This window comes from Myzus persicae, unplaced genomic scaffold (assembly GCF_001856785.1).
Source record: "Myzus persicae strain clone G006 unplaced genomic scaffold, MPER_G0061.0, whole genome shotgun sequence".
Taxonomy (NCBI): Eukaryota; Metazoa; Arthropoda; class Insecta; order Hemiptera; family Aphididae; genus Myzus; species Myzus persicae.
The window spans coordinates 164,628-186,700 of NW_019103983.1; the positions used below are offsets into that span (position 1 = coordinate 164,628).

Sequence of the window (22,073 nt, forward strand, 5' to 3'; positions counted from 1 at the left end):
AAAAATTGTTAAGCACTTAAACACTTAAAAATTAATGAAAAAAATATACTATTATGAACTGTTTTTAACTGACGGCTGTGCAATAATATTTTGTAAATAAAAACAATTTAGTTATTTAATTGGATACATTTTACATTCTACAAATGCTGATGTTGAACAAATTTAGCAGTAACTACAAAATGCATTCACAATAAGTAAGGAAGGATAATTCATAACCGTTATAAAAGATGAAATATTTTAAAGTAAAAATATATAATATACGGGGGTATCTTTCATAAATTTATATTGAAAATGAAATAATCGTTTGTTTAAATTAAATACGTTAAGTACATGTCCTAAGTATGCAGTTATATCATACTAATTAATAATATAATATCATAGAAACTAGAAAGTGATATGATTTTCGTTAATTTAGTTAAATTTTCTAACTATGTTTTCTATTGGTATATTAAACTTGATAAATAAAAATGTAATACAAAATATATTCCGATTGAATAAAAAAAAAAACGAATTATTTTTTTGTTAAATTAAAAATTATTATCAACCAAGAATGTATAAAATGTAAGACGCGTTGGATAGCCAATGTAAGGCCGAAAAATTATTTTAATACAAGACCATATTATATGAAAATACATTGTAATATTGTATATACTTTTGTGTATATTAATTCATAGACATTTTTACGTAGAGTATCTAAGTATAAACAAAATTTAAACTATAAAATATATAGTAAATAACTATTATTTATTATACATCTTAAATGTAAGTTTAAATATGACTTGATGACATGATTATTGGAAGAACGGTGTTAGAGTATAATATATTTTAATTTCCAAGAAAAAAACAATTTGAAATGAAATATACATTTTTATAATAGAACATTTAATTTTGATTTTATGAAAATATTTTCACTCAATAACTCCATAGCATTACTCTAATAAATAATTAAAGTATTATGAACACAATAATAGTATGTTATGTTATAATATAATATTGCATCTTGTAAACTAAATTTGTCATTGGTGGTAATATAATACAAATATTGAATTATTATACTTATATTGGTAGGGGACGTTAAAAATATATTTGCAGTACACTTGTGACCGGACCTTTTCTGTTGTGTATACACACAACACGTCAATACACGATGATGTATTATTTTATTATTACTTTGTGTTTGATATTTTAACTTATTTAACGTTTTTCTTCGCGAAATCGTTTTCGATTTCGGCGAGCGTTTTGCCTTCAGTCTCAGGCAAACAAATGTATATGAATATAATGCCGATAGCTGCAAGGATTCCATACAGGAAAAAGCATCCGTATAGATCCACCGAGCTTTGAAGATTCAACCAGGTCTTCGACACCAAGAAAGCGATGCCGTAAAAGATTGCAGCGCACATTCCGCTAGCCACTCCTCGTCCTCTGTAACAGCATAACAAACAGGGACATTTTTAACGACGTCTCATAAAAACAAATGGCCGTTAGGAAGAATTAAATATTTTCAAAAAAAAAAACGTCACCGGTTTGGAAATACTTCGCTGATCAGCAACCATGGTATGGGACTGATGCCCAAGTTTATGGTGAAGTACAGCGTACAAAACAGCAACAGTGGTATCGTCGGTACGGATGACCACTGGTGTTGTGTTGTGACGTATGTGTAGGCGCCCAAGGATAGGCAGCACAGCGCACAGCCTGACATGGAGACCAACGACAGAGCTCTTTTTCCGACCAGGCGCACCAGACACATGCATATCAGTGCTCCTGTGCCCTGTAAGGCCGCAGACAACACCTGCAACGGTAATTATTCATAACTAATTAGATATTAAACGCACAATAGTGACAATGGTTGATTGTATGAGTACCAATACTGTCTTATATTATCGGTGGTAGGATAAAGAAAAATTCGTATCTATTATCATGATTAAACTAGGAGTAAACACACAGTAATAGCTTTATAAGTCATTTGTACATTTACTATTTATATTCATAATTAATAATTATTACACACCTATGTAAACGATTTTAAAGCGATAATATTGGGTGGTTGTTGTTTATCCTTTAAAAATGTGTTTATGCCTAGAGATACCTAAATTTCTTCTGCCTATTTATCGGTACATGATTATAATCAGGAGGACTTTTCCCGACCGCCATTATTTCATAATTTAGATTCTAGTTGCATCTCTGGGCTCTAAAATCCATGGACCTCTGGGTAATATCGTCTGCAGTCCATCAAATTGCTATATAATATATTGTTTTATATAGAACTGCGGGTATTCAATATTCATATTGTATTGTTAAAAAACAGCATGCTTACAGTGAGTACGTTCGGTGATATTGGCACTTCCAGACGGGAAAAGACTTCGATCATGTATGGTCGCATGGCCGTCAGCGATGCGGCGTGGAAGAAGAAAAAGTAGACCACGACCAGCCGCAATGGTATTAAGATCCCGGGACGCAAAAAGTCCCTGACCACGTCGATGGCGTTGGGTTCTCTCTTCGTGACGAATTCGCTATCTGTAGGAAACAAAAACAAACAAAAAAAAACATTACTTATTGTTACTACTGTTCTTGATTTGCCCATCCCTAGACGGGGCTCGAAAAAAATAGCGAATCGTCGAACCTGGAACACCGGTGTATCCGGACGATTTTCTGATCTTGGCTTCCAACAAACTGTGGAACTCGTTTTTAGATTTCTGACAGTACAGTTCAAGATTGTGAAATTCTTCACTCACCTCTTCGGCGGAAACCCAGCCCCGGAGCCATCTCAAAGACAACAATGCTTCGTCTCTCCTTCCTTTCGTCAATAACCAGACGGGTGATTCAGGGATCTGGGTAACAGGGGCTTATTTAGTACGTTAAACTGGAATCCAAATTATCCCAATAGTATTAATCGACATATAACTATATTGAATTCAATTTTTTTACTCAAACTCAATTAAATACAATGTTTTTGTGATTTTCTAAGGTAAATATTTGTTGTAATCGCTTATTTTAACACACACAAATTAAAAAAAAATATTACGTTTTTATTCCTAATATTATGTGAGATCGATTATTAGTTTTTGGATTTATAATATAATATATCAATATAGAAAATAACATTTTTTTTTTTTTTATAAAAATCATTTGAATCTTATAAATTATAATAACTAAAACTGAATATTGATTTGAAAAATCGTAAAAATTATATTCTACACATTGTGAAAGAATACTCTGCAAGTTATTTGTTTTAGGTTCAAATGAATTTTAGATAGAACATTTACTGGAAGAAGATAAAACCTATAGTTCGATTATGATCAACCATAGCACAATGCGTAAATGTAAATTAAATATTATAGGTGTCCATGTAAGAATATCATAACGAGAAATGAAATTGATAAGCTATAGTCACACACTTACACTGAAATGATATGTAAGATACGGGGTACAAAATGATAGATATCGGAATAAAGCTTCATAAAAAAGTTGGTATCATAATGATTGAGCTCATATAGTAGAGAGTTTGCATCTTTGTATTCTAATTATTTTTAAATCATGCATGTATATTAATTTTTTTTGCATGAAAATAAGGTTATTATTACTATTATTAATGTTGATTTCATCATTAAAAACTAGTTTTGTCGATTACATGTGTTATAGTATTTAATTCGATGTGGCCAAGATAATGATGAAGTATAATATTGTAACTCTAATTTTCACAAATACTCGATCTGTAGCGAATCATCAGAGATTATCACTCGTATATTCAGAAAAAATGATTTGAGAACCCTAAAATGGGAATTACTAATTCAAGTCAAAAGATTATGACGGAAAAGGGCTATTCTCCGTATTGTCATTGTTGATACAACAGCAATAATCGTAGGGAAATGAACAATGCATATTATCTATTATAAATGTCTATATTGTGGTATATAAATCAGCAAACAGTCAACTATAATATATATAATGATATTAGAATCAGAAAATTAATCAAACTGTCAGCATTTGACCAGTTGCGTATAGGTAATTACATGCGTTTAAAAATGCAGTCATAAAAATTACAAAGAAGATGACGTATTTTATCAAAATTATTGGATGAAATATAAAATGAGTATGTATTTGACAGCTTCAGACATATTGCCATATGTTAAGTTTAGAGATAAATCTACACTGCAGATTGTTACCAAAGTCCAGAACTCGAATTACGATTATATGAACACCGATTGTATACTTGTTTGGCTTATAAAAATATTTATAAGTATCTTAATTTTTACAAGGCCAATAATGTCATTTTCAGTCTACAAAAATCATTATTATTATTATTATTACTATTAATCTCAAAATTATTTCTTTCAACTCAAATTGTTATTTATTACACGCATAACCGATATGGCTCAAGGGTTAATATGAATTATTATAGTGTCATGACTAAAAAACTTAATTTTTAGCAGTATATGGTTTGAAAATAATGTTGTATCATATACATTTATATAACATTATAACAATAACTGTCACCCACCTCATATAATATGGTTTTTTTAAAACCGTTAGTTTTGATATACCAAAAATGAATATTGATAAACCAAATGTTATCACAAGCCCTGATAAGTTATGTTACATTAAACTAAATTTAAAAATATTGCTTTAAAATAAATGTTGGGCTACACGCTAAGCATTCCCCATTAGTAGAAATATATTTTTATTAAGCTTATTCCCCCCCAAAAAAAATAAAATGTTGTCCTACCAGCAATATGGAGACGGCGGCAATCACAGGCACCAGACCGCTGACGAGCATTGTCGTCCTCCACGGAAGTATACAACCTAGTACAAACTCCAACAGATGTCCCAGAACGATCATGGAGCTGGCAAACGTGGACAGTACGCCCCGGACGTCCGGTTCACTGATTTCGCCGATGTAAGCCATGGTGGGCGCCTCCAGGAACCCAATGCCTATGCCCATGGCGGCCGAGGCGGTATACAGCACCCACGGGGACCCAGCAGTGTATAGTAGGTACCAGGCGGCCAGGTGGGGCACGTTCACCAGCAGCATGCACCACTTCCGGCCAAAAATGCCCTGCAAGCATCCCGACAGCATGCAGCCCAGAGGTTGGCACAGCAAAATTATACTAGCTGCAGCAGAGTCCCGGACATTTTTTATGAACGTTACAATAAATTTAAGTTATTATGTACATATAATACTAGTTGTCCCATCTAGACAAAGACTTGTTTTTTTTTTTTTTATTAATAAATTTGTGAAAAAAAAATGTATATTATGCCATACCTATTTCTACTAATAATATATAACATAATATAATATAATGTAATATATATATTATATTTCTATTATAAAAGTACTGAATAACATGTAAAAAATGACAACCATTAAAATAAACAAAAAAATATTCTTTAAAAAATAAGCTATATTACACATTCTCTAAGTCACAATGAATCTATTTAAATAACTCGTATTGAAAACTTAACTGTAGTTTTCGAGTCTGTTAAGTGGACGATATTCAGACATAGTTGTTGTCTTCGTCTTACATATGTGTGACATACTAAAAATATAACCCTTATAAAATGTAAAGGTAAGATGATCTAGGGCATATTTTAAGTTTTTTATTACATTTTAATTTTAATGCTAGTTATGAGTATTTTAAGATGTACAAACAATTCACAGTATTATGCATATGATTTTAAATACATTTGAATACCTATTTATTATATTAATTATTTGAGACTTGATAAAAGTACAATAGTAATTGCTATTATAAGAAGACTCAAAATACATAATAATGTGGCCCAAGTATGTGTAAATTGTTACCTATAAAATTGTCAACCAAAATTAATTTCGAGATGTGAATATAATTTTTGAATAGTTTTTTCTGTAAGTCTTACGAAGTAAAAAAAAAACACTCAAGTCAATGAAAGCTGTACGAATATTGATATAATTATCAAACGTAATATTGTAAATTTACCAATCCACGAGGACTGAGTATCGTCTAGCGAAAGGCCCTCTTTTGCGTTATGGAGGGCGCCGATGACAATTGTTGGAACGACTATCATCATTCCCAAGTCCAACATCAACAAACTCTGAGCGGCCATCGCACATACCTGTGTATTAAGAGCACCATTATGTATTGTAATTTGTAATATCATACTCTAAAAGATAAATGTTTTGTATTAAATTATTAATACATGTAATAATTTATAGTTTTAAACGTTGTCAGGCCGCTATATAATTTATTTTACTTTAATTATTATGCACGAAAATAGATTGTTAAATTACTGTACTAAATATTTAAACGTAACACAATGTATTATTAACTTTATTTACAAGTACTATACGAGTGTACGATATCTACATCCATTTTAGCATTAATCTGATCAAATCGGCAATTTTAAGGAAATTGTTTTATTAATAACTATAATAAAAAATAATTCTGGGGTCACCTGTGTATATGTGCGTGTTTTTACAAACCTTACAAATTACAATGTATATGCTATACTATACAGAATGATTCATCAAGCTTGTTCACCAGATTTTATTATTATATCAGTATTAATTAAAATTAAAATGTTTTTAATTTTTAAGATGTATCATGTGGTGATAAAAACTTCTTAAAAAAAAAAAAAAAAAAACATTTAATTGTTATTACATTATTGGTCAAATTACTTTTTTTAAATATTAATATATCTGAACCCACATTTTGTAGTTTGTGAGTTATTAAAATGTATTTTATACTATATTGACTATGCAGTCTTTTACCATGGTTTTACAAGGATTATAAAATAAAATATTATATTATTAATTTTTGTACACAATGTCTGTACATTGTTGACAAAAATTATAAAAATGTAAAAATGTATACAAATTACTATAATTTTAAAATAACCACAGCCCACGTCATGACTGAACCTATTACCTTATATTATTATTCAGTATTCTTGTTACTTGCAGTTAATTCACTCAACAATTACTCGTTTAAATGTTGATCTATTTAATATACATCGACTTTTTCGAAAAATTAAGCTCCATTTATTTACAATACAGAGGGTGGTTCTCGTTTGAAAAAAAATAAGTATGCATCTTTACAGAACATTTATTTCATAAAAGACTATGTAGATACTGCCATGAAAATATGGTTTTAAATTAATTCATTTAATATTGTAGTTTGAACTTATTTGAAAAGTCGACAAATCAGAATTTGAATCAATGTGCCAATCATTAAAGGAAATATTGGGGATGAACATGCTCGGCGAACCACTCTGTACAATATAGTACGTATTGTCGGCATAACGCAATTATTACTTCTATGGCTCTACGGTTATACGGTTATTATAATGTAACCTGTAGGGCTGTAGCAAGTATATTATTATGATAATAGCCATATAATTATCATTACTAATTAGTTATGACTACAGCGATTGAAATAAAAATCGAACGACTATCAAAAATAGCAGATAATATTATTATAAAATTATTGGCGTGTCGATAGATCGTTTCCCTGTTGTAGTAGTAGTCGTTACTCGTATAGTATATACTATTTTATATGCGATGTATACAATTATTAATTATACCCACCTGTGATAATATTCGTTTATATTTATGCCGGTCACTCGTAATGCTGGATTTAATTAGCAGCGATCCAGGTTCCCTGTAAACAAAATATTATCTTATGAAGGTTATTTATTCAAAGCACTGATCGATTTTTATTCTCCAGCACTGTTGAGATAACTTCGTGAAGTTATGTAGGCTGCGCCTACATTACAACAGTATAAATAAACTATCGTAGTGTCGTGTTCATTATTTCGATAAATCACATACCTATTACATAACCTTGTAACTCGAAAACCATCGGACCCATATTATAATATATCGATAATAATATTTGTCTTGTCGTGAAACGGCTACAACAATATGTGTACGTTCCTTTCCTCTGCACCTTTTGAAGGACATTTGATTAACACTACTTTGTTTGTTAATAAATTATTATCATGCATTTTTCTTCCCACGAATTACAATATTATATTCGTTTCACAACAATACCAATATGGTTTGAATTTACATTTACACTTTAAAATCGCCGACAATAATATTGTACACGATTTTAGGTAGATGACTTATAACAGTTATAACCATAAAAGATTTGATTATTATTCGTGTTAGGTACCTATTGACTGTTAAGTACTATAAGTTAATATGTTCTATTAAGTATGGTCTTATCTAGTCTCGACAGTCTCGACATTGACCAATGAAATTCAAAAGTAAATTATTATATTTTTAAATTTCAATAAGCAATTCAAAAATAATTAATGGAAATATTTTCTTGTAGACTGCAAAGTCATTGCTCTCGGTTTATTAAAAACATTAATTTTAATTGAGTGGCTACAGCCGAGTATAATTTTTTTGTTTGATGACATTTCAATGAGCATAACATTATAATTAGTACAATTCAGGATTTCCGATGTTTAAAGTGTTTTATTTTGTTTTTGATTTAAAACAATCTATTTGATTTTGTATGTTGAATATACTTAAAGCATTTATTCGCATTTTCTTATTAACTTAAATTAATTAGTGTTAAAATCTTATACTTAAAAATTAGTTTTATAACTATAGGTTTTTTTCTTTATTGTATTGGAGGCAAAACCTTTTTTTAATATACTTAATATATTTACATAAATGGAGTAAAATTGTTGGTACTTGTCGTGTAGCAAAAACAATATACTACATGTATCTTATACATAAGAAAAAAATCTTTATTTGTTTTAGATTCCGCACGAAAAAATTGAAAACATGGTATTTCGAATTTAGACTGGTGATGATAATTGTTTTATTTATAAAAATGCATACGTGATAAGTCACATTAACTCTATTTTTAATGTATCTGAATTTTATCAATACAAAATTATTAAATAACGAGTTACTTTCCCAAAAAGTTTACTGTTAGAATTCTTCTATGGTTTATTTTTGGAGTTGATTACTTTTCCAACACTTCCACCGTGTGCGTTCGATGATAAAATTCCTCAATAAACTGTACATTCGTAAAATTCGATGAAGTTACACACTGTCGAAGTAGTCGGCTGTAATCGTACTACGAGCTTAGCTTGGAAATGACAAAATTCCAGTGACTTCCGAGTTCCACAATACAATCGTCCGATGGGTGCTCACCTGGTGTGCAGCTATTATGATCCGTCAATGTCTCCAGGCCGAACCCGGATTCGATTACTCGGTGGCGTCAACGTTGTATATTACCATACAATTTAATTCGAATAAATTATTCGAAAGCTCATAAATGGTAAATATAGATTTTTTATTCAACTAAGCTAACCACATCAAATTATAATAAAATAAATAATTTATACAACATTCTGTGTAATAGATTTACATTATAATGATTGACATGAAAAATCCGAGCAAATCCGTGGACTAAATATTTGTCAACAATTAATGCAAAATGCATATGTATACATTACGTATTTTAATTTAGTATATATTATATTCTAAGGGGAGCGATAAATGTATTGATTTTACAAGGATGTGTGTCGATTTTGGGTTTTGCTGTATTTCTAAATAAAAAATATCTTGGATAGGTACATGGAATTTTCACTGAATGTTTATATCCACATTTTCTAATTAACATACAATTTTCAAATTATTTTGATTCGTGTTGAATTATTTGTAGTGTATCATTAAGAGTCCCGCAAGATGGCCATTTGTCATCTATTTTATTCTCACTATTCGTTGTTAGTACTACCAGCACTTTGGAATCCAATGGTCTTTTCTGTTTCGCTGTTGACATGAAATCATTCATCCACATCGAGTCTCAGGAAGATTGTGTTTAACTACAAAACGACCTCAATCGTTTTGTTGACTGGTCTAAGTCTATAAGACTCTTGAATCAAATATAAACAAATGTAGTATGATGTCTTTTACGAGAAGACACTCTCATATTTTATTCTCTTATAATGTAAATGGTAACACTCCACTAACTCATCTAACGACTTTGTACTTGACCTGAGTTTCAAACTAACGAGATGTCTAGATTCTAGACCTCATATAGATGTGGTGTGTTGCATTGCTTTGAAATCACTTGGATTTATTATGCGAAATGCTCATTCCTTCAGTAACGGTTTATCCCTTAAGGCACTCTACTGCGCTTTGGTGCGGAGTATTCTGGAGGGGCAGCGTATCCCAAGTATCCCATCTAGTATCCCAATACGATTTCTAAGCACTCTACAACTTGAACGTGTACTGATACAGTTTCTCAGGTTCGCTGATTCATTGCTAAAAACCCCACATACCCGACATGATCATACACCTGTAGCTACAAGACTAAAATATACTCACCTACCTGACATACCATCCCCGTTCAGAATTGTTTTTTGCATACCGTGATATTATATCAAAATGTACCCTCCTCTTTTCGGCTAAAACTTACTTAAAGTAAGTTCCCTTTTTCCGTTCATAGTTGGGTTTTTGGAAATAAAGATAAACTAGTATTATTCCTTGTTAGTTGTTTGATATAATATAACGTAAAACGCTGCCCAATCAATTATAGTGTGGTGTGTTCTATAGACTGTAGAGGCAATAATGTATAGCATGGCAGTATAGTATAGTCCATGGATGGACAACTCAAAGTTACTAGACTGCCAATTTTTAGAAAATTAAAATCTAGAGGGCCAGAAAATAAAAAGCAAAAAAAAAGGTTATCATTCAAAATATACATTTTAATTAGCATTTATTTTGTTAATAATGTAATTTAAAAATGTAGCTAGAGCTAGATAAAAAAGGCTAGCGGGCTACCAGTTGCCCACTCTATAGAGTAATTCGCTAATGCCAATATGTTATATCTTATCGTTTTCATCTTATCTAATATACGAGTATAATACTATAATATTATAGGCATTATGGAAAATCAATGAGGTATTCGATGTTTTTATCATAATTATTACTATAGAGTATAGAGGTTTTATACAACTATATTAATTTTTATTCAAATACTGTATTAGGAAATCTTAAGTTTCGATATTTTTAAGAATGCGTATTAAATTATAATAATTATTGTTATACGTGTACTGTAAGACTATATCCATTTTTGTTCGATTAATGTGTTATTCGAATATGTTATAACAGTTAATTGCCAATTATTGTTTTATTTTATTATATTTTCACACAATTGTAGGTAGGTAATAATGTTAAGTAAAGAAACTACTGGCCGTAAAGTGACACTGATCAAAAAGGGAAGGGTACATTTTGGCCGAAAAAGCAGCCCTTCATATTATTGAATTCAAATTTAATATACCATTCATTATAGCAACTTCCTAGATACCTAATTTAGAGCGGATCATCCACTTACCTTCTTTTTAAATATTATAGTTCCGTGCTATCGTATTATGGGGTCGGACCGGGCTGATGCAACGGTAAAAACACAAAGCTGGATTTAGCTCAATGAATAATTTAGATAAATAAAATAATTAATCAGATTAAAATATAATACTATTTCAATATTTCATTGATTTCATGATTGATTTTTTTTTTGTTAAAAGACGATACAAACAGATAATGAAATAACGTTATGTAATAATTTTGTTTAATCATATAAATTATAGCACAGTCATTGTCACAGACTAAGGTTAATTTTTAACAAAATACATTTTTGTAATTTTTGTATAATACAGTGCTTAAAACTTACATATTTTTATATTTGTAAATAATCAATTAATATAAAGATATAGTGTACATAAGAAACGCGATTGACTTCAAATATGACTTAATCTTCATGATTATTAACATTAATAGAATTAGGTACGCCAATAATATTATTGGTACTAGGTTGACAAGAAAGTTTATTCTTCCATAAACTTAGTATTACTTCTAAGAGTAATATATTTTTAATTATTATTATTATTGTGGATCTATTGCCTATGTAGTGCCTTTCATAGAATATAGGAAAAATCTACTGTCAAGTCTCATCAATCCTCAGAAAACTAATTTACGTGAAAATCGAATTACATAACTTGAAGAGAGGGTTATTTATGGTCTCAATAAAATGTCTATATATTTTGCAGAAGTTTTTGTAATTTCCGTCAGTAGTGTCGGATTATCTTCTATCGAATTTAATTTCGATCGGTTTTTCAGACGACCGCACGCCACTGTGAAATCAACGTTCAAGTAAACCAATGGCTTAGGCACTGGTCCACAGCCCTCAGGAATATTCAAATTTAAAATGTAATATTATGCAAAACAACAAAAAGCAATTATTTAGGTCACAATCAGTGAACGTACCCATTATACAAACTGGTCACGAAAAAATTCACTGTCTACCGACTATATATATTTACAGCAATTAACGTCGTTAGCGACTATGGACGACTCCCGCTGTGCAGCCATATCATAATAATATAGCCTGACTTATCATTCACCACGTTGTTTTAAGCTTTCGTTTCGAATTCAGGTGGTGTGGCGTGACGTCGTACGTATTTTTTTATTTATGTCTGGCGCTTTTCTTCAAAGTTACATGGAATTTTCATTCTTGGAGTACTATGCTTACCTACTGTTTTTTGTGAATATTAATTTTTCGAATTATTCTATCTACAAAAACGGAAAAATAAAATCGTTGGTACATTGTCGTGAATGAGTATATTATTATTAATACTATTATTAAGTATATTCGCGACGTATGAAAGTGTGATAAATGTTTGATCTGTGGCATTTTGCTATTTTATATAATATTATAATACATACAACTATATGTTTTTTACTCACCGATAACGTTCAGTGAAAAATTATATAGTGTGGAAGCTAATATTGTACTTTTCAAACTAACCATTTACGAATGTTGTATCATGTAAAAATAATATATAATAATTATTAATAATTAATATCCAAAAAGTAATATTGTTACGGCTAAAATGATTCATCGTTGGTGCTAATTGGCACGATTTATAAATCCACTAAAAATATTGTTACAAACTAATGATGTTAATGTATTGAAGTTTTGATAAAAAATGTACAATTATTCAATTATTGCATTTTTATGTATCAGTTACATTCAAAGTAGAAATCCACATCTGAACATTATTTTATAAACAGTAAAATATAATATTATGGTACTGAATATCTTCAAGAACTGCAGTTTTTTACTTCTACTATAAAAAAATGTATTATGTACTTCCAGCTACAATTATGTTGCAGTAAAAATAAACATAATAAGGACTTGTGTGCTAAATGGAACGATTTTTTAGTATACCTACATAACATTCAAAGCAGAAAGTCGTTGGAAATAAAAAAAAAAAAAATTTTTTTTCATTTATTCAGCTTACTAAGCGTTTGTTATAAGAAAAAAGAAAAATGATTATTCTAACAAAATATTCTTTTACCCCTTGGACCATTCCCTATCAGACTCGTCTTGCACGAAACCACCCATCGTGCACCGTTTTCTCAGTAATTTTGGACAGGATCGTATTGTTGTCAGAATCATATTACTTATTGTTATAATGCCTTTTCCATGTCTAGTAGGCGTACATCAGAAATAAATGTATATATAATAATAGTTATCATATTACAGTGATGGGATTGGGTTAGGTAATGACGATTTATGGTTAGATAATGACATTGTTAACCATTTATATTGCAGTTGATGGCTTTTCATTATGTGACACAGTCTCGACAGTGATTTCATAAATCATAATTCATAAGTTATCTAAGAACTGATACAAAATATCTGTAGTTAAAACAATTGAGCTTTAAAATTATATATAACATCATAAAAAGATAAAATTGTTTAATAATAGTTAAAAGGTTTTCAGTAGATGCACAAGGTAATAAATTTTCCATCTGTCTCTGGTAAAAATAACAAAAAGCCGACATTGAGATTTGTGAGTAATCAATAATCATAGGGTAAAATCACCTATCAAAAACCATAAAAAATAATACTTACAAGTGTTTAACATAAAAAATGCAATGTTGTCTATATTTTGGCTAAAACGAAATAAAATTGTTTTTTTTATTTTTAAAGACGAATATTAAGTCAAATAATTAATAAAGTAACATTTTCTCCAGTAATTTCTATTAGAGCTAATTTTAATCTAAGATTACTCAAAAACCATAATACAAAAATTCGTACGGTTGTATTTTGTAATACTGTTGCTTGTGGGTCAGAAATATAAAAAATATGGTGGGGAGACATCCTCGGTATATACTTAATTTGCAAAATGTACTCATAAACCTTGGCAGTACTAAAAAGAAGCTTCCTTTTTCACTGCAAAAAATGAAAGTTGGACACCATATGACTATATCTATGCCTACTCATTAATAATAATTTATTACATACGTGTACTGATACGGATTCAAGATTTAGTTAACGTCGATATTAAAATAAAATGTAGGAGACAGTAGTTTTTAAATAAAATATGATTAAGTTTGGGGGTTAAAGTTCGGCCCCAAGGCACTCTAGCTATATGCCACTATAGTGAAATATGGGAACATTGGGAATTTTTTTCAGTTATTGAAAATATACAATGAAATATTCGTCATTATATTATATATTATTATAAATGATACCCGTATCCGTAAGAAATTACCAGTTCATTGATTTCTTACATTTATTTAGTACATTTTAGTAAACGCTGATATACAAAGCAAAAGAATATTGGCACACATTTTACCGTTCGTTCCGATTCACATTTTCGGATTATTGATTTTTTCTACGTTCCATTTTTATTTACCACTTTCTTCCAAAAGGGAGGCTTGCTCTGTGATCACCATACTATCATGAAAGCCAACCACCCGAAATAAAAACTCAACAAAACATTTTCTGTAATGTATAGAAGTTATTGTATTTTTAATCGAATTCGAAACAACATCGTAAAACGTTTATTATCATTCGCAGTGAACTAACCTCCTACAGTACTAATATAGTGTAAGAGTATAAAATGTATTCTTACACGAAGTCATAATAATATTATATGGACACGAGAGATGATCACAATTTAAAAGAAATCACTAAGCCCAAATTTTAAATTAAATAATAGTTAAATTAAAAAAAACTATGACTATTGTTTTGTCAATACAAAACGTATAATAGTAGTATAGTATAGTATAGTATATACTTATTAAAAAATACGATTTGTAGTATATTACAACTGATAAGCATTGATGATGTACTGAAGTCCTGCATGTGTAATGATCAATACGAATCACATTGGTCCATCCATCGGAATATCGTGTTTGAAATTTTGAATACATTAATTGCACATAATATTACCGTTATACATTTTATATTGAAAATTATCTTTATTTTGGCGTGTAACCAGATTCGTGCATAATCAACATAATAATTAATAATCGTAAATTATTGTTGGAAAAAGTTTTAAAAAATTATTTTTTAAACCATATAATTTCATAAAATAAAACATTATGTGGTTCATGAAAAATGTTCATAATTCAATTTTAGAGTAAATATTAAACATAGTTATAACTTTTATTTTAAAACAAAGGAAGACTCGTATGGCACTGACTTTTACCGAAACACATTTTCACCCTTAAAATGGAATTATCAGAATAATAGTTGCACCAAAAATCATATTTCAGTTGATCTTTTTCGCCGGTAGGTACATAATATTACAGTCAAAGTGTAATAATATATTATGAAGGTCTAAAGTTTAATTCGTTAAAATAGTTTCTGAAATTTCTCAGGGTGATTATGTGAAAAAAATTCAAAAATATTATAACTTATTTTCCGCACGTGTAAAAGAAAAAGAAACTGTAAAATGAACCTCGCGGAGTGGAAAATATTTGTACTTTCTAGGCTTCTAAGAACTAATTTTAGACGATTAAGTAAGGAAAACTTTAAAATTAAAATTAAAATAATCACAGTTTCTTGGGACAATTCACAATATAAATAACCTAAATTAAATAACATTATATATTATTTAACAATAGTTTACAAAACCAATTAATTTTTAATATTAATACGTTTTATTTTATGTGTGTTTTAATTTAATTATTATCCAACAAATAAATACTAATTAAGTTTTTATTAATAATAAGTGAAACTTTAAAAACGTCAAGTAGGTATAAGATAAATTACGAATAAATTGTAACGAATCTTAGTAATAAGTACTTCTACATAATATGTAATAAAAATTTTTTTTTTTTGTCAATAGTGAAAAAAATATCAAGAACATAAAAAACAAATTATGTGGATTACAACTTAATTAATTTAAGCCTGTTTTTTTCGCTTTAGTGAATAAAAACAAATTTTGTTATATCATATTCATACAAGTTTTTTTATCCTCAGTAATACAAGATTACATAATAATTTTACTTTTATCGATTGTTTTCAGGTTTATGATTTTGTAATGTTGCCTAATCATATTTTGACTACATGCGAAATTGAATGGTAAAGTGCATATTATTCTTAATATATTTAGATTACCTTGGATCATAATTTATCTATCTAAAATTTAATCGGTTGATTCTATTTTTCAGCAGCAATGGTCATTGGCTGACGCCTGACATTTTTGTTTTTTACATAATATTAGATTTTACAATATTATGATGGTAATGATAGTTTGTTTTTTACATATGTTTTATATATTTTATATGTTTTATATGTTTTATATGTTTTATATGTTGTAACTGTCTATATTACATTATTTATTTCTATTGGTCTTATGAAGCTTAGGGTCTGTTTAATTTTTGACACGCTCGAGCCTAAGGATTGATATAGAAACTCTGGAATTTTGTGTTTAGTTTTGGCGGCTTCCATTTGTCTGCATTTGACGAGTATATCTTTGATTGTTCGTTGAACTTTTCACATGTTAGGCATTTGATTTGTTCTTTATTATTCATTAGACAACCGTGTATGTAGCGAGTTTGTCCTCCTATCCTTAGACGTGCTATTAACACATCCTTTTTTCTGCTAAGATTCGCTATATTTTTCCGACGTTCTGTTTTGAGTTTAATTTCGCTGAGTTTGGTTTCTTTTTTTTTTTATTCGAATGGCCATTTTTTCACAATTGCAGTGTTAATATATCGGGGTACATTTTCATAAGTATGGTGTTTCTCGCTTATTTTTATTTTCTCATTATTAGCTGCTTCCTTTGCTAGACAGTCAACTCCTAATTTCCTTCTATGTTACTGTGGCCTGGTATCCAGACAATAGATATTTCATTTTCGTGGTAATTTATTGCTTCTATTTATTTTAGATTTTATACTGTTGTTATTTCAGTGGCCACTTAAGCATTTTTGGGAGCTTAACGAATCTGAATATGACTTGGTTACAAATCAGTTGACAGTTTTTTATATATTTATGTATAATAAATATTAATTTATAATTAATTAATTTTAATTTTTAATTGTTTTAATTAATAAAATTAAATGACTTAAATAATAGATTATAATACATAAATAATAGAATTGTAAATTGTAATTTGAGATGTTAATACTCAAAACTTAAGATTACCTCATACTATAATAGGTGCATTTTGAAAAAATACTATTACTACAAATACTATTCTGTCCTAATAATTTAATTTTACTGTCGATCAAGTTTTCATTGTTACTTAAGTAAAAAATAACCAGGAGTAGTAGTGTTCACACAGATCCTCATCTGCTGTCGGTTCAAACGGAAAAAAAAAAAAAAAAATAACCATCCGATGCATTTGTCATTGAAACGTACAAACTTCAAAATTAATATCTAAACATAAATTATCACCAAGTTTTTTGAAACCAGTTTATGATGCAAAGTCAAATATTTGACCATGCAAGTGAATTTAAAACGATATCAAATTAGAATATTGGGCGAGGCAGTATTGTGCAAAGCTATTATAGTTTTAAAGGTAATAAGGCAATGCATGTTGACAAATCATTTATAGCAGTCAGCAGTGTACCTACTATTGAGTTTAAGTTCGTCGTTCTTTATTAGTTATTAATTATTGTAAACTACTTGCCTACCAAGTTGATAGTATAAGTTATATAACTGCAAAGAGTACCTTGTAGCCAGTAGGTACCTACTCTGTTGCAATTGTTAAAATACTTTGATATATTTTTTTCTACAAATTATGTTGAGTTACGTATTATAAAGCATGAGAAAACATTTTTGAATTACTATTTAATTTTCATCATAACTATTTGCACTTAAGAAATCGATATTTTACATTAAAATAATAGTTATATTTAGCCGTCATCCCCCAACCGGGCATGGCAGAAACCTACGGGTGCTCAATAGAAATTCTGCTAAAAACAAAAACACACACGTGTTTCCCCCCCTACAGTCCCAAACCCTACAGTAACACACAACCTACAGCTAATGTCCTCAGTTGCCGAAGCTTAAATTAAAAAAAAAAAAAAATAGTTATATTTATAAGCGCATAATGAAAAATAACAGTTATGCATAAAATATTTTGGTGCTGTACAATCATAATAATATATTAGTTTAAAATTCACAAACTACGTTATAATCATGTGATTTTATAAAATAGGTGCATTTCAGGAAGGTTACCTACTTAAAATGTAAAAAAATACCGACGAGATTAAATGTAAAACTATTCAATAATAATTTAATACCGACGTAAGTACATAACAAAGCCGGATATATATACACCACGAGTGAGGGTGAATATAATTTTGGATAATATACCTACATTGGTAGAGAAGCTTTATTTAGTAAAGTGCTTCCGTTTATAAACTATTAATTTATCAAACGTCAAGTTGAGTAAATAAATTATCAGTGGCAATTTCGATCGACGGAAACGCCACCGGATGATTCAATGATCATACCTAACCAAACTAGATGGTACTCGCGTAGGTGAATATTAAAATATTTTAATTTTAGTTTGCCATTTTTAACACAGTGAAGTGAGATGGGTAATATGAGTTCATTTTATGGGTGACAAATTTTGAAATTGTTAAACACGTTTAACTGTTAGTTTAAATAGTTAAACATAAAAAAATGAAAAAAAAACCCGATAAGTATTATGTAGGACAATAATTTTTAAAAATAACAAAAATATTAATTCTTATTCTTTTTGTCGTTAAAAAATAATTTTAATTTTTTATTGGCAGTTAAATGTTTGTCTACATTATTTTGATTAAGCTTCTGCTAATAATTTTTAGCATTCCCAGGTAATTATGAACAGAATTATTTTAAGCCAATACGCACATAAAATATACAATTGCAGTTTACACATTTTGGTTTAAACATTAAAACGAAACCGTACACGGCGATAGCGAATCAGTAACAATTATAATTCGATATCATTATAATATTGCGTGTAATTGTACCAAGTATGCAATTATTATAACACCAATCGTAAATAGCAATTAAATATACCTGCGTGTGGGCATACAACAGACTTCCAACACTCGTTTGAGTTCACGCGGACGCTGTGATAGACGATTAACTTTTAACAATAATTATGCCATTATAACAGTACGGCATTGATTAAATACAAAATATTGAAATATTGAAATAATATAGTATTTAATCAATGAGTACGGTAATAATAATATTCTTTTTTACATTTATTTTTTTACTGTCACAGCATCAATTACCATGGTTATTAGCTTAAATAATATTACATCATTATACCGTAATAATATCAATATTTATTAACTTTATATTATAATATTTCAAACAATCAATCATAATAATTCAATAATTGATTGCACGTAACATGACACTCTGACTTACGGTTCGTTGATGGCGGAGGAGGCAGCGGCGTCGTCCATTTTGAGACGGATGACAAGCTCACTCAGACGATATTCCTTAAGTTAAGTATGTATTAAATTATTATTATTGAAAGTCTAAGACGGCGTTAAAATTACGAAAACGGTAGGCACTACGTTATTTCTTCAATAGCAGTAATTATATTATATTATACCATAATATTGTCGCAAACCATATTTTAACGAAATCAAAAAATCAAATCGAAAATATATAAAACCGTCGGTCCGTAGTGTCCGTCGTACTTAAACCGCGTCGTGAAACTGGAGAATATAATATACAAATAAAATATATTACTGGTGGCGGTCAGTAAGTGGTAATACGGTACGCCTGTTGTCAGGATTCTTTCCCGAAGACCTTGCGTAACACCTTTCACGGTCGGTATGACATACACGTAATATATATTTTTATCGTTGTCGCAGTGTACGCACCTATGTGCCGCAGCCTTATGTTTTTATCTTTCTTCTCCCTGCAGGATTTGTGGGGGAGTGTGAGAAGGAGGGGAGGGGAGGCGCAAAATTCTTAACAAATCTTGTTTATCCCCTTCCCAGCCCCTCTGATCTGTCACTAAGCCCAACTGTTGTAAAGTTCGATGGAAAAATAAATCGTAGTCCAATCTTTTGTTACGAAAAAGCACACTTTATAGTGTCGTGACGGCCGATCAACAGAAATCGCAGTTCGTGGAGAATATCTACACTCGCATCTAATAATAATAAATATAAATATTAAGCAACGCCCAATGTCGCAATAATCGCTGAAGTGTATACCATATTATATTACCTGCAAAATGTCGTGTGCGTATTGCGGATTTAATAACTACATTGTATTTTGGATTCAGAAAATTATGTAGGTATCTGCGAGACAGGCAAAACAATTATTGGCAAAAATACTTAGAATATACGGTAACAAGACCATTAAATATTTTTTAATATTATCATACTGTATGGGTAATATTTCCTACTCAAATCAATTATAATCGTTATTATTTATCCTTGGTACATTTCAGAATATTTACTATATTACTATGAATACTATCTCAAAGTTTTTTTTAGGTTAGAGTCACCTACCTACTTATTTCTAATCGTTACAGAATTCTAAGAATTTTACTTCTATTCCAAATAGATAAATGCCAATAATAATGAGCTAATATATTAAGAATAATTTTACATGCAATGTGTTACAACATTTAAAACAAAACAGTATTTAAATACATAGTTAAATCATTTTTACTTCTTACAAAAATTTATTTTATTCATATGATTTAATATTTTTATATGTTTATTCATTTATAAACATATTATATTTAATATTTATTAATAATTAATTATTTCAATTATGATGGGTCTTACTTACACTATTTAATTTTCTAGAGAAAGAAATTTGATGAGTTTATTTAACAATTTTTTCGTTCAAAAATTAAAACAATTAATCCCGTATAATAAAAACAAAATTATTTTAATTTTTTTGAAAAGGGAGTAGGTACTGCTCTGTAGTAGCTACATACAGTAGATTAAGTTGCTTGGTGTGACGCGGTCGTATGCTCAATTTGCGGAAACGCTCTGAGTGTACTTACAGAACCGGCGTTGCTACCACCCGGGTTTTTAGCAACATGTTTTTGTCACACACAACAAACACGTGTTACCTACCCCACTACCAACATAAAACACTGCTAAACCTATACGAAAAACGCCTTACCTTATCACCGCACACCAAATAGCCTATGTTGCTACGAGTTTCCCCTTATAATAAAAAAAAAGATGGCATTAAAAAATAATTCGTATAATAAATAAAGAAAAACAAAATCCAGAAATTGTTATTAAAACTATAAGTATAATAAGTGACATAAAATATATTAAGTTATGTGTTATAGTTGAGTTAGGTAATTAAATTAACTCAACTACCACACATTTATATAACAAATGAATAATTATTTTTGTAATTTAACCCACTGTAACGTAAGCCATTGGGACATTGAGTGATGGTTATTAGCCTGTTTTTACTGTGGGAGCAGATGTAAGTTTAGGACACGTGTATGTGGGGTGACGATTCATCACTAAAAACCCAGGTAGTCACCCATCTGGGCACTAGTGACGACGGCAGATGCTTGATGTCAGCACAAGTTAGTAACTGCGGCCATACCACAACTTTTTATATACGGCAAACGGATGTCATATGACGATACGAAATACTTTTTTTTTCAAATGAGAACCACTTACAACGCAAAAAGTTAGATTGGTTTTTTTTTTGAATTTTGGATGCAACTAAATTGAAATTTGAACACGTACATTTTGAGTTATTTATAATATATAGGTACTAGATAATAATCCTTAATAATGGCTCCATAGCAAAAATAAAATATAACAT

The 22,073-nt window shown here is 29.5% G+C and overlaps 1 protein-coding gene across 1 annotated transcript; it reads right to left on the reverse strand.

Moving 5' to 3' along the window:
* Positions 1–429: 429 nt before the first annotated feature.
* On the reverse strand, positions 430–20,073 carry LOC111037207 (facilitated trehalose transporter Tret1-like). Its single transcript, XM_022319606.1, has 8 exons — positions 19,677–20,073; positions 7,562–7,634; positions 5,955–6,090; positions 4,724–5,109; positions 2,621–2,828; positions 2,315–2,514; positions 1,521–1,789; positions 430–1,422 (listed from the first exon to the last, which is right to left on the reverse strand). The coding sequence occupies exons 1-8, from the start codon at positions 19,712–19,714 to the stop codon at positions 1,191–1,193; spliced, it is 1,542 nt and encodes a 513-aa protein (XP_022175298.1). The 5' UTR covers positions 19,715–20,073; the 3' UTR covers positions 430–1,190.
* Positions 20,074–22,073: the final 2,000 nt, after the last annotated feature.